General features: G+C 42.6%; 1 protein-coding gene across 3 annotated transcripts in view; it reads left to right on the top strand.

Moving 5' to 3' along the window:
• ldlrad2 (low density lipoprotein receptor class A domain containing 2) overlaps window positions 1–14378 on the top strand; it is a 62468-nt gene that overhangs the window by 14489 nt on the left and 33601 nt on the right. For 2 of the 3 annotated variants that reach the window (XM_072586811.1, XM_072586813.1), the window contains exon 1: window positions 11952–12380. The exons of the other annotated variant lie outside the window; for it this stretch is intronic. In XM_072586811.1, the coding sequence (XP_072442912.1) occupies window positions 12299–12380 (82 nt within the window). In that variant the 5' untranslated portion in view covers window positions 11952–12298. Of the gene's footprint in view, window positions 1–11951; window positions 12381–14378 lie in introns of those variants that run through there. 3 annotated transcript variants of the gene reach the window in all.

The raw sequence follows: 14378 nt of genomic DNA, 5'->3' as shown, positions 1-14378 counted from the left end.
TGTAATTGGAGTAAGACAAATTTTAATGGTATGAGACAAGAATTTTCAAAAATTGACTGGAATAGGCTGTTCACAGTTAAAAGGATATTTGACAAGTAGGCTTTCAAAAGTGTGACAGTGAGAGTTTAGAGTCATTCTGTTCCTGTTAGAGTGAAAGGTCTGTCTGGTGGGATTAGGGAACAATGAATCAATAAAGATAGTCAAGAATATAGAAGAATCATATATTAGATGTAGACAACTGAGTTCAAGTGAATCTCTTGAACAGTATGAAGAATGCAAGGATATTCTGAAGAGGGAAATCGGGACTCAGCAAGATGGCAGCGATTCTGTAGAATTACTGTGGACGCTCTGCCTAACAGCCAAGGCATACTGGTGTTTTTTGCCATCCCTGGCCAACTTATGTGGTGGAATTATTAGTTTAAATCCATACAGAACACATATTTGTTAATATTTGGGAGTGAGAAGGATGCCAAAGGGAAAAGGAGCAAGCAAACAGCAGCAGGGAGGACACTCCCCTGCAGCACCTACCACACCAGAGATTGCAGCAGCAGGCTGTCCTGAACCCCCAGGGACCTGACAGACTCGCAGGAATTGGCTGCGGCGATGGAGAAACTTACTTTGAAAGTTGCAGCTGTGATTTGAGGAGATCCATGGGGAGATTCGTGCCCAGGTCCAACCTATCACATCCATGCTGCAGAAGCATGAGCAGGAGATCCAGGGCATCTGGGAGAGGCTGGAGAAGGTGGAGTCAGTCCGAACAGGTAGCAGAACTGGTAGCACTCACTAATAATTTCCTTTTTGGAAAGTGGGGAAAAGACCTTGGAATAAGTTGTCCTATTTTTTTAATAACTGGATTTTCTGATGGGAAATTTTGTGAATGTTCTTTTTTGTCTCTCCCCTTTTTTTTTGTTTGTTCTGCTTCTCTTTCAGTCACAAATAGGGGTGACGTGAAGCCAGGGATGGGTGGAGTGCTCATCCTGACTTTGCCTTTTTTCTGTTGATTTAAGGAGCATCTCCTTTTTTTTCTGGCCTAAGGCTGGGTCACAGTCTGAGTTTGAAGGAGCTGTGAAGGAGGGGATGGGTAGGGTGAGTGCCCCCTATGGGCAGGGGGAAGAGTCTTCCAATCAAGATTTTATAGTTGGTTTTCTTTTGTAGTTTTTTGGTAGTCATAGTTATAATAGGGTAGTTTGTGTGTGTATATCAAATATATATAATTTTTTGATTGAGTCTTTATTTACTTATGCTCAGCGCTATGTAAGCAGGGTTCTCCCTCTGAGGGGTTCAAGGGTCTCTGAAAGGAGATATGGCGAAGTGTCTTATTAAATGGTGCACCTGGAACATTAAGGGAAGTCATTCGCCTGTTAATAGGAAAAACGTGCTTTCTAGCCTTCAGAGGGAAATGTTTATAGAGTCATAGAGATGTACAGCATGCAAACAGACCCTTTGGTCCAACCTGTCCAGGCCGACCAGATACCACAACCCAATTTAGTTCTACCTGCCAGCGCCCGGCCTATATCCCTCCAAACCCTTCCTATTCATATACCCATCCAAATGCCTCCTAAATGTTGCAATTGTGCCAGTCTCCAACACATCTTCCGGCAGCTGATCCCATACACGTACCATCCTCTGCGTGAAAAAGTTGTCCCTTAGGTCTCTTTTATATCTTTCCCCTCTCACCCTAAGCCTATGCCCTCTATTTCTCGACCCCAGGGAAAAGACTTTTTGTCTATTTATCCTACCCATGCCCCTCATAATTTTGTAAACCTTTATAAGGTCACCCCTCAGCCTCCCACGCTCCAGGGAAAACAGCCCCAGCCTGTTTAGCCTCTCCCTGTAGCTCAGATCCTCCAACCCTGGCAACATCCTTGTAAATATTTTCTGAACCCTTTCAAATTTCACAACATCTTTCCGATAGGAAGGAGACCAGAATTGCATGCAATATTCCAACAGTGGCCTAACCAATGTCCTGTACAGCCGCAACATGACCTCCCAACTCCTGTACTCAATACTCTGACCAATAAAGGAAAGCATACCAAATGCCTTCTTCACTAACCTATCTATCTGCAACTCCACTTTCAAGGAGCTATGAACCTGCACTCCAAGGTCTCTTTCTTGAAACCAATTGTACAGGGGACCCCTAGTTTCTGTTGTGACACTACAGATTTCTTACTGAAACTCAGCACCCACGGACCAGTCAAACCAGGAACGTTCTTTGTCACAATGGACGTTTCGGCACTCTATACCAGCATCCCCCATGATGATGGCATCACTGCAACAGCCTAAGTACTCAATACCAACAACCAGCAATCTTCAGGCACCATCCTACAACTCATCCGCTTCATCCTTGACCACATCTTCACTGTCGACAACCAGCTCTTCATCCAGATACACGGAACAGCCATGGGGACCAAAGTTGCACCCCGATCTGCCAACATTTTCATGCACAAGTTTGAACAACACTTCTTTGCTGTGCAGGACCTCAACCAATACTATACACTAGATACATTGATTTTCCTGCTCCACAGATGCTGCCTGACCTGCTGTGCTTTTCCAGCACCACTCTAATCTAGTCACTGGTTTCCAGCAGCTGTAGTCCTTGTTTTTACCTACTAGATACATTGATGACATTTTCTTCCTCTGGACCCATAGCAAGGAGTCACTGACAACACTGTGAAGTTGTATCAACAAGTTTCATCCTACCATCAGACTTACCATGGACTACTCTTTAAAATCAGTCTCAGCCTTGAACACACCCATCTCCATCAAGGATGGACACCTCAGAAACTCACTCTACCACATGCCCACAGAACACCTCATGCTGCTGCATTTCTCCAGCTTCCACCCTAAGAATATTAAAACAGCCGTCCCCTATGGACAAGCGGACGCGCACACAGGGTCTGTTCAGATGAGGCAGAATGTGATGGACACTTGAAGGTGCTGTAGGATGCCCTCATAAGAACAAGATATGCGCAACTCATCAATTGCAAGTTCCATTGTGCCACAGTGAGAGACCGTAATAACCTCCTCCAGAGACAGATATGGGATATGACCGATAGGGTACCCTTTGTCGTCCAGTACTTCCCGGGAATGGAGAAACTACGCCATGTTGTTCACAGCCTACAACACACTATTAATGAGGATGAGCACCTCGCCAAGATCTTCCCCACACCTCCACTTCTTGCCTCTAAACAACTGCCAAACATTTAAATGGACCATTGTTTGCAGCAAACTGCCCAGCCTTCAGGACAACATTGAACAGAACGTTGTACAACCCCATAATGGCAACCACTGCAAGACATGAGTGTTGACATGGATACCACCATTACACAAGGGGACACCACCCATTTGCAGCAGGTACTCGTCTGACTTGGCCAATGTTGTCGATCTCATATGCTGCAGACAAAGATGTCCTGACGCGTGGTCTATTGACAAGACCAAGCAGATGCTAAGACATCGGATGAATGTACACCGTGCAACAAATGCCAGACAGGGATGTTCCCTCTCAATCAGGGAACACTTTAGTGGTTAAGGACATTCTGCCTCAGATCTTTGGGTGACTGTCCTCCAAGGTGGGCTTTGGATATGCAACAATGCAGAGTGCCAGAACAGAGGCTGGTAGCCATGATCGGTACCCATGAGAATGGCCTCAACTGGAACCTTGGGTTCATGTCACATGCACTCTCTCTCGCGCATATACACACACACACACTTGACTTCGCAATTGACACGGGGCATGCTGGCACAGGGTACACCGACACAAGATGGCTGCTGAGCCATTACATGGAAAGATACAGCAAAGCATACACCGATACTGCCTGAGGCTAACAGGTAACCAGCACAATAGACACAGAACATAGATGATTGGTTTAAGGCAGGTGCGGGAGAGGATACACATCCAGTAATGTCTACTGCCTGCTGAAGTGTCTGAGTCCAGCCCCATCACCTTCAATAGAAATGTTAACTACCTGAGACTGCTTTTATACAAGTGTTAATAATTCAGATTTGCAGTAATGGAAAACGATCTTCCTTCTCAGGAAGAATGATCATGACCAATTACTGCAGCAATGGACTTCTGAGTAGCTGCTGAAACTGACAATGACTCTGTATTGTTTTCTGTAAACAAATTATCATGCTGTATAAAGACTCGCTACTTGAACAATTATACCATGAAATGTATAAAATATCATGATGTGTTCAGAAGGAGAGAGAAGGCTCACAGCTGACAACCATGCTGGCAGATGCCTCTCTCTCCTCAGAGCACTGGTTTCTTTGTACAATAAACTCTGTTGTTGAGTCCCAATTCTGACTGAAAGAGGCTGGTAATTTTTCCCACAACACATGCACGCACGTGCACACTCTCACACACGCTCACACTCACACAGACCCTCTGTCATACATACACATTCTCTCAGACACACACACTCATTCTCACACCCTCTCACAGGCATATACTCCATCGCACACGCACTCTATCAAGTACACACACACTCTCGCTCTCTCACAAACACTCTCTCTCCCTCACATGCTCTTACACACACACACATGCCCATGTGGTGAATTTGCATTTGCAAATTTGTATTTGCAGATACATTCTATTTTGTTCAAAAAGTACACAGTCTGTAGGCAGTCAGTCCATGTGACATTTTATCAATTCCGACTTTGGAAACAGAAGCAGACCAACTCTAACCTCACACCTTTAATGCATTGTCGAAGCTGAGATGTCACTTTTTAAAAATAAAACCTTCAGTTATCTCAGGAATGTGACTGGAAAGAAACTCTGGGATTTACAAATTGATGAATCGAAACCTACAACCCCATTCTCAGTTGTAAAAGACTTAACAGCAATCCAGGTTTGTTCAATATATCGCATCGGTTGTATGAGACTTTGATCTTTTATTATAAATTCTGTGTCCTATGATCCTGCTCCAGTAGCTACCTGATGAAGGTAGCTTTGAGTCAGAAACCAAAACAGAAGTTGTTGGAAAAGTTCAGCAGGTCTGGCAGCATCTGTGAAGAGAAATCAGAATTAATGTTTCAAGTCCAATGAAGGAAGAGTCACCAAACCCGAAACGTTAACTCTGATTTCTTTTTCACAGATGCTGCCAGACCTGCTGAGCTTTTCCAACAACTTCTGTTTTTGCTTTTTAGCATGGTTTGTGTGTTGAATGAACTTCATGAGGAAGTGGTGGATGCAGATACAGTTACAACATCTAAAGCACATTTGGATAATTACATGAATGAAAAACATTTGGAGCGATATGGGCCAATTGCAGGCAGGTGGGACTAGTTTAGTTTGGGATTATATTCAGCGTGCACTGATTGGAGTAAAGGGTCTGTTCCGTACTGTATGACTCTATAACTGGCACTTGAGTTTCTGTGGATTTTAATGTGTCCCTCTCTTGACAACAATATCACATAACTCTGCCCAGAGACCAATATGATGCTATTCCTCAGTGCACTCTGTTTTACCTGAAATTAGAGGAAACAATTTAAAACAATCTTATGATCTTGCATGTATAACAATTAATATAGAACTCTCGAAAGTTTGCTCAAAGTCAATTCATAGAAAAGTAATTATCAAAAAGTAGATCTTAATGATCTAACTGATGTTGATTTAGAAGTTATAACAGCCCTTTTGCCAAGTCTTATAGTTGGTGTCCATGTAGTCCATGTTGACAACTGGAACAGTGTTTAATTCCTGGTTTGTGGCAAAGGACTCTTGGTTTAGTATTCCTCAAGTTCCAGAGGAAAGGTCAGGTAGGGTTTATGCTCTATCATTTTCTTAAGTGCCCTAACTGGTAAAGATAGGATTGGAATGATCTGTGATGGCTCTAAGACTCTTTCAATAAATGCAAAAGAAAAACTTTTAAATAAGAGAAATATAGCATGTATCCTGATTTCTGAAACAGTAACCCCCATAAACTATTGACATCAGTAGGCCTTACTCTATAAATGATTTTAAATTAGTTAACTCAGAGACTCCCCTTAGATTCCCATCCCTTGCCAAACTAAAGTGGGTGAGGGCTTAAGAAAAAAAAGAGAATCAAGATAGTTAATAAAAAGCAAGAAGCAGCTGAGCAATGCAGCACTAAGATGAGTGGATACCAGGTAATGACAGAAAAAGTGAGAATGTTTGAAAACAAAGGTTCTTCTGATGGAGGTGTTAGGATTCAAAAAGAAGGTATAAAAACTAGCAGAAGGGCACTTTATCAGACTGCTCGTAGCATTTGGATCAAAGTAAATGAGTTGATGGCACAAATCATCGCAAATGGGTATGATTTAGTGGCCATTACAGAGACACGGTTGCAGAGTGGTCATGACTGAGAGTTAAATGTCCAGGAGTAGTAGATTATTCAGAGGAAAAACTGGAAGGAAAAGAGGTGGTGTCGCTCTGATATTTAAGGATAACATCAGAGAGGTAGTGAGAGATGATGTAGGTTCTATAGAGAAAAAAGGTTGCATCAATGTGGGTGGAAATTAGAAATAGTAAGGGGAAAATGTCACTGACAGGCATAGTCTATAGGCCACCAACTAATGACATCACGTTTGGATGGGTAATAAACAAAGAAATAACCGATGCAGGTAGAAATGGTATAGCAATGATCGTGGGGGATTTTAATCTACATATTGGTCAAATCAATAGGTCAAGGCAGCCATGAGGAAGAGTTCATAGAATGCTTTCACAATAGTCTCCTCGAATAGTGTGTGATAGAACATACGAGGGAGCAAGGTATTCTAGATCAAGTCCTGTGTAATGAGTCAAAAATAATTATTGATCTCATAGCTAGGAATCCTCTCGGAAGGAATGATCACTGTGTGGTTGAAGTTAAAAAACAGATGGAGGGTGAGAAGGTAAAACTGAATACCAGTGTCTTCTGCTTAAATAAAGGAGACTTCAATGGGATGAGGGAGGACTTGGCTAAGGTAGGCTGGGAGCAAAGACTATATGGTGGGACAGTTGAGGGACAGTGAAGGTCTTTCAAAGTGTTCAGCAAAAGTATATACCAGTGACAAGGAAGGACTTTAGGAAAAGGGATAATCAGTCATGCATAACGATTGACTAACTTATTGTCATGTGTACCGAGGTACAGTGAAAAGCTTTGTTTACGAGCAGTACAAACAGATCACACGAAACAAGGATGTACAGATCAAAAAGACTTCAAGGCATACAGGTTACATTGCACAGAACATGCACTGGGTGAGATCAGCATTATTTGAGGCTAGACAGTGCATCCTTCAGTCTAATAACAGCTGGGAAAAAGCTGTTCCTGAACCTGCTGGTGCATGTGTTCAGGCTTCAGCATCTTCTGCGTGATGGAAAAGGTTGTAGGAGATCATTACCGGGATGTGATGGGTCTTTAGTGGTGTTGGCAGCCTTTCCACGGTAGTGAGCCATGTAAATAGAGTCCATGGATGAAAGGTTGCCTTCCGTGATGGTCGGGTTGTGCATACCACCTTCTGTAGTTTCTTACAGTCCTGTGCAGAGCTGTTGCCATACCAGGCTGTTATATACCTGGACAGTATGCTCTCAGTGGTGCACCTGTAGAAGTTGGTGAGAGTCCTTATGGATATGCCAAATTTCCTGAGCCGTCTGAGGAAGACGAGATGTGCCTCCTTGATTGTTGCATCGCTGTGGGAAGACCAAGAAATGTCAGTTATCGTTGCTCTAAGGAACTTGATGCTCTCAACCTCAGTTCCATTGATATAGATGGGGATGTGTTCTCCTCCTGTTTTTCTGAAGTCAAAGATCAGTTCTGTAGTTTTGCCAACGTTGAGAGAGGGGTTGTTCTCATTGCACCACATCACCAAGCCTTGTATCTCCCTTCTGTATTTTGGCTCATCATTGTAGATATCTGTCCCACTATGGTGGTGTTGTCAGCAGACTTGTAGATGGCATTCATTTGGAATTTGGCAACATAGTTGTGGGTGTACATGGAGTACAGTAGGAGGCTGAGGATGCATCCTTGGGAGGTTCCAGTGTTGAGTGTTATTGTGAAGAAGGTACTATTATATATCTTCAATGACTATGGTTTGTGGGTCAGAAAGCTGAGGAGCCAATTGCAGAAGGCAGAGTTGAGAGCATGGTCTGGAAGGGATAATGGTGTTGACTACAGCTCTGCCTTCAATGAATAGGAGTCTGATGTCAGTATCCTTGTTGCCCAGATGTTCCAGGGATGAGTGCAAGGGCAAGGGCTAGGGATATGGTATCCGCCATAGATCTGCTACATTGGGAGGCACCTGAGAAAATAGATGAGGGTATCAAACTGAAAGCTAAAGCATAAAAGTGGCAAAGATTAGCAGAAACTAGAGAATTGGAAAATCTTCAAAAATCAACAGAAATTCATGAGAAAAGCTATAAAGAAAGGGAAGCTGGATTATGAGAGTAAACCTAGCTCAGAATGTAAAAACAGCAAAAGTTTCCACAAATACATTAAATGAAAAAAATGTGAAGTTAAACATTGATCATTTAGAGCATGAGAAGGGGGATTTAATTATGGGAAATGAGGAAATGGTTGAGGTGTTGGAGATATTTTGTGTCAGTCTTCCTAGTGGAAAATACAAACAACATGTCAATAATTGATGTCAAGGTTAGCTGTGGCAGGTGAGTACTTAGAAATGGTCATTATCACTAGTTGGAATATTGCATGTAATTCTGGCCTCCTTCCTATTGGAAAGATGTTGTGAAACTTGAAAGGGTTCAGGAAAGATTTACAAGGATGTTGCCAGGGTTGGAGGATCTGAGCTACAGGGAGAGGCTGAACAGGCTGGGGCTGTTTTCCCTGGAGAATTACATGCAATATTCCAACTAGTGATAATGACCATTTCTAAGTACTCACCTGCCACAGCTAACCTTGACATCAATTATTGACATGTTGTTTGTATTTTCCACTAGGAAGACTGACACAAAATATCTCCAACACCTCAACCATTTCCTCATTTCCCATAATTAAATCCCCCTTCTCATGCTCTAAATGATCAATGTTTAACTTCACATTTTTTTCATTTAATGTATTTGTGGAAACTTTTGCTGAGGGGTGACCTTATAGAGGTTTACAAAATTATGAGGGTCATGGATAGGATAAATAGACAAAGTCTTTTCCCTGGGGTCAGGGAGTCCAGAACTAGAGGGCATAGGTTTAGGGTAAGAGGGGAAAGATATAAAAGAGACCTAAGGGGCAACTTTTTCACGCAGAGAGTGGCACGTGTATGGAATGAGCTGCCAGAGGATGTGGTGGAGGCTGGTACAATTGCAACATTTAAAAGGTATTTGGATGGGTATATGAATAGGAAGGGTTTGGAGGGATATGGGCCGGGTGCTGGCAGGTGGGACTAGATTGGGTTGGGATATCTGGTCGCCATGGATGGGTTGGACCATGTTTCCATGCTGTACATCTCTATGACTCTAAATAGGTAGTGTTGGGAAAGCTACTGAGGCTAAAGGTATTTAAGTCTCCTGGCCCTTATGGAATGCACCCCAGGGTACTGAAAGAAATTATGGGGAAAATAGTAAATATGTTTGTAATAATTTACCACTATTTTAAAAAATGAGGTAGACAAAAGGTGGGTAATTATAGCCTTGTTAGTTAAACTTCTGTCATGAAGAAAAATACTTGACTCTATAATCAAAGAAGAAATAGCAAAATATTTGGATAGAAATTGTCCTATCCGGCAGACACAGCATGGGTACATGAAAGGCAGGTCATGTTTAACTAATTTAGTGTAATTCTTTGAGGACATTACAAGCTTGGTGGACAATGGGGTACTGGTAGATGTGGTGTATCTGGATTTCCAGAAGACATTTGACAAGGGGTCGCACAAGAAGCTGCTCCATAAGATAAAGGTGCATGGCATTATGAGTAATGTATTAGCATGGATAAAAGATTGGCTAACTAATAGAAAGCAAACAGCAGGTATAAATGAGTGTCTTTTTGGTTGGTGATCAGTGGCTAGTGGTATGCCTCAGATATCAGTGTTGGGACCACAATTATTTACAATTTACATCGATGATTTAGACTCGGGCACCAAGTATAGTATGGCAAAGGTCACAGGTGACACTAAAGTAAATGGTAGAGCAAAGTGTATAAGAGACTTTGAAAGTTTGCAGAGGGATATAGATAGGTTAGTTGAGTGGATAAGGGTCTGGCAGATGCAGTCCAATATTGGTAAATGTGAGGTCATCCATTTTGGTAGGAATAACAGCAAAATTGAAAAATGCTGCTGTGCAGAGGGACTCGGGTGTCATTGTCCATGAATCACAAAAAGTTGGTCTGCAGGTGCAGCAGGTAATCAAGGTAAATGGAATATTGTCCTTTGTTTCCAGAGGGATGGAGTTTTAAAGTGGGGAGGTTATGCTGCAGTGATACAGGGTGCTTGTGAGGGCATGCCTGGTGTATTTTGTACAGTTTTGGTCTCCTCGCTTAAGGAGGTAACATTGGAGGGGGTTTACTTGGTTGATTCTGGAGTTGAGGGGGCAGGCTTATGAGAAGAGATTGAGTATAGTCCCAGTCTACTCATTCATGGGTGGCATGGTGGCTCAGTAGTTAGCACTGCTACCTCACTGCGCCAGGGTCCCAGGATCGATGTGTGGAGTTTGCACATTCTCCTCGTGTCTGTGTGGGTTTCCTCCCACATTCCAAAGATGTGCAGGTCAGGTGAATTGACCATGCAAAATTGTCCATAGTGTTAGGTACATTAGGCAGAGGGTGGGGGTGGGTTATCCTTCGGAGGGTCAGTGTGGACTTGTTGGGTCGAAGGGCCTGTTTCCACACTGTAGGGAATCTAATCTCGTCTAATCAAATGAAAAATAGAAGAACGAGGGGAATCTTATAGAAACATATAAAATTATGAAGGGAATAGGTAAGATAGAAGCAGGGAGGTGGTTTCCACTGATGGGTGAAACTCAAACTAGGGGAACATAGCCTCAGAATAAGGGGGAGCAGATTTAAGACTGAGTTGAAGAGGAACTTTTTCACCCAAAGGATTGTGGGTGTTTTGGGATTCCCTGCCCAGTCAAGCATGTCAGGCTACCTTATTTAATGTTTTCAAAGCAAAGGTACATTCTTGAACAGTAAAGGAATTAAGGATTATGGTCAGCGGGTGGGTAAGTTGAACTGAGTCCACGAAAGGATCAGCCATAATCTTATTGAATGGCGGAACTGACTGGATGGGCCAGATGGCTTCTATTTATGTTCAGATGAAACTCTACTGTCTGTCAACTTGTTTTCCTGGGAATGGCTAATGTAGGTTTGTAACTCCTTATTGTTTAGGTGTAAAAGGGAAATATAACTGGAAATTAATGGTTGGATGAAATATATATACCTACCAAATCAAGTAGAAAATATTATATTGGAGCCCTTGATACATTTAAAATAATAACGATGTCTCTGAAAGCATGAGCATATAGTCAGAATCTTTAACAATAGCCAAAATTTAAAGGGAACATGTCCTGGATTGAGTTTAAGAGAAGTTCCAAGATAAATCTGGTGTCCAAAGTTCGATTCTCACAATTTGCAAAAGGAACCTGCAGTTCAAATAGTGTCAGTCCCCCAAGAACAGTTATCTGTGAACCATTGCTGTCTGTTACTGCCAATGATAGCGTGTATAATTAGTACTGTCAGCCGGTGTTTCTGGTGTCTGCCTGGCGCTTTGCACCAAGTTTTATGATTCCAGGCAAATAGTCTGAAATGTGCGGGTTGGTGTCTCAAGCTTCATTCTAAGGGGGTGGGGGGTGCAAGGCGCCAGATCTTGGTTTAATGAGTTGGACCTTAAGGCCAACATTAATATTGGTCACAACTGAACGACGTACAAAAGCGGTTCGTCTCCAGCTTCGAAGTGCTCAGTTGTAAACACTCGAAGGAAGAGGAGAACTATTAATTCTGCAATTTGTAAAAAACCTGGCATTGTCAAACAGCTAGCATTGTCAGAAAGACGTGTCACTGCCTCGGCTCCTCTCACTGCCTTCTGTGCTCTATTAAACTCGCATTGTTTCCATGGTTTCTCCCAAAACATAGATGAGGGGGGGGTAAAATGGACAAAGACTGTCGCCTCTTTGTGCACCAAACATCCTTGTTACTTTGGATCTCCCGCCACCACTTCCCTTCAAAACCTAGACCTGCCTGAGAGAGAGGGAAAGGACCGCAGCACAGCCCCTTGTTTTAGTTCTCCGCATGTTTGGTCAAGAAATGCTGTGTTTGTTGGTAGAACGGGCCGGTCGTGTGAACTCAGAGGGGGCCAAACTCTAGGATATCCCCACCTCGTCCATTCCGAAAAGTGAGATTCGTGAAAGGAGAGAGAGAAGATGGAGAGAACCCTGGGGAGATTTCTGCGCGCCCTTCTCTTCCTCATGTTGAAGACTCTTCGTGTGGATTCCATGCAAACAGGTAAATCCCCACCTGTCCCTCAGTTGGGGTTTGAATGTAGGCAGTCCCTCCAGATCTCCCTGTTTAAACTGGCTTCAAATTCTGTAACAAAAAAACAGAAATTGCTGGAAAAGCTCAGCAGCTTTTGCGATTCGTTCGGTTTTTGTTTCAACGTCTGTATTTGTTTCCCCTTTTCTTCGCTTGTAAGTCCTCGCCTTGGCCGATCCTTTTGCATGAACTTTTCTCGTGTCCAGGTGAAACATTTCACTGTATCTTACCCCAAAATACAAGTGACTATAAATCATTAAATTCAATATCATCTTCTAGCTCCCCCTCTGTTTTAAACTTGCTTCTTTCTGACTGCTCGTGTCTACTTCCCCTGAATCCACAATCCATTCTCCTTTCTAAGCTGAACGCTATTGTCTCTTATAATGTTCAGTTGTTGAGTTAAAATTAATATTCGCGCTTTCTCATCGAGTATGTTGTACAATGTATTTCGTTTTAATAAATTCAACGTGGACTAAACCGACCAGAATAAAAACATTTACAAATAATCTCATAATTTTTCCTGAATAACTCTCAAATTCATTTTCGTTTTATTTTCGTGAAACGTCAGTTTGAATCAAGTCCTTAACTACCTCTCGGGGATTATATCCAGCAGACACAAGACCTCTCTCACCAGACTGCTAAATATCCAGCTCCATGTCCTGTTCTTCATGATAATTGATTCTGATAAATGGCTCTCTCTCCTAAGGTGTTGCACCCACGCCATTGACATCTGCCATTACCAGTCCTCTCCTAAAAGTTTGAGCCTTCTGCCTTTCCAGCTTTCAACTCCATCACTGAGCTCCATTTCCTCTCCAAAGATCTAGAATGTGCCGTTCAGTCCCACCTTGTTGAGTCTATCTCTCTTGTTACTCAATGTATGAATTTTGTCTGCCTGTATCCGAACGCACCAAGTCCTGTTCACCTGTTACTGCACTGCTCACTCAACTATATTGGCTTCTAATTAAACAATACCTTACACACGCTATGTTGGCAATTAACAGGCAGCAATGGTTTACAGATAATACTCCTGGGGGGCTGACATTATTTGAACTAAAATTATGGCAGGTTCCTTTTGCAGATTGTGGGAATTGAACTTTGGATGCCAGATTTAATTTGGACTTTCTCTTCTTGAAGGTCCTGAATTTTGTTTTACGTTTCCCCTATTGATACAGATTCTGACTAGTAAATGACCATATGCTAATACTTTTAGGCACATTGCTCTTGTTTTGAATTCATTAAGAGCTCAAATATATATGTTCTTTACTTGATTTGGTGGGTATTATCCTCCTTGCTTACAAATCCCTCCTCAGCCTCATCTTTTCTCACTGTAAACTCATACACCCCGACCATTTTATGAAAGTTTAGCACTCCTTCTGTTCAGGTTACTTGACCAGAAGACAATACAGATCAACAGTATGCTGTATGACCTTAGTATTTTTTAACAGCACTCTCTTGCCTGCTACTTCTGTGTAGATCAGGATAGTTGAATAATGTCTGCTGGCTCTTAAGTCTGTGTTAGTCAAGATGATGATGAGGATAGGACGCTATTCCTCCTGGCTTTTGCAGCTCCCTTGTAGAGCCCTCACTCATCAAACTGAGTTGAGGAGGAATTTATTCTCCCATAGGGTTGTGACTCATTGGAGCTCCTTGCCACTGAGAGCTATGGGGGCACAGCCATAGAGATGTACAGCACAGAAACAGATCCTTTGGTCCAACTTGTCCATGCCGACCAGATATCCCAGCCCAATCTAGTCCCATTTGCCAGCACCTGGTCCATATCCCTCCAAACTCTTTCCATGCATATATCCATCCAGATGCCTTTTAAATGCAGCAATTGTACCAGCCTCCACCACTTCCTCAGGCAGCTCATTCCATACATGTACCACCCTCTGTGTGAAAACATTGTCCCTTTTATATCTTTCCCCTCTCACCTTGAACCTATGCCCTCTAGTTCTGGACTCCCCCACCCCA

The sequence above is a fragment of the Chiloscyllium punctatum genome, chromosome 16 (genome assembly GCF_047496795.1).
Source record: "Chiloscyllium punctatum isolate Juve2018m chromosome 16, sChiPun1.3, whole genome shotgun sequence".
Taxonomy (NCBI): Eukaryota; Metazoa; Chordata; class Chondrichthyes; order Orectolobiformes; family Hemiscylliidae; genus Chiloscyllium; species Chiloscyllium punctatum.
This window is presented reverse-complemented; position numbering and strand designations above follow the sequence as displayed.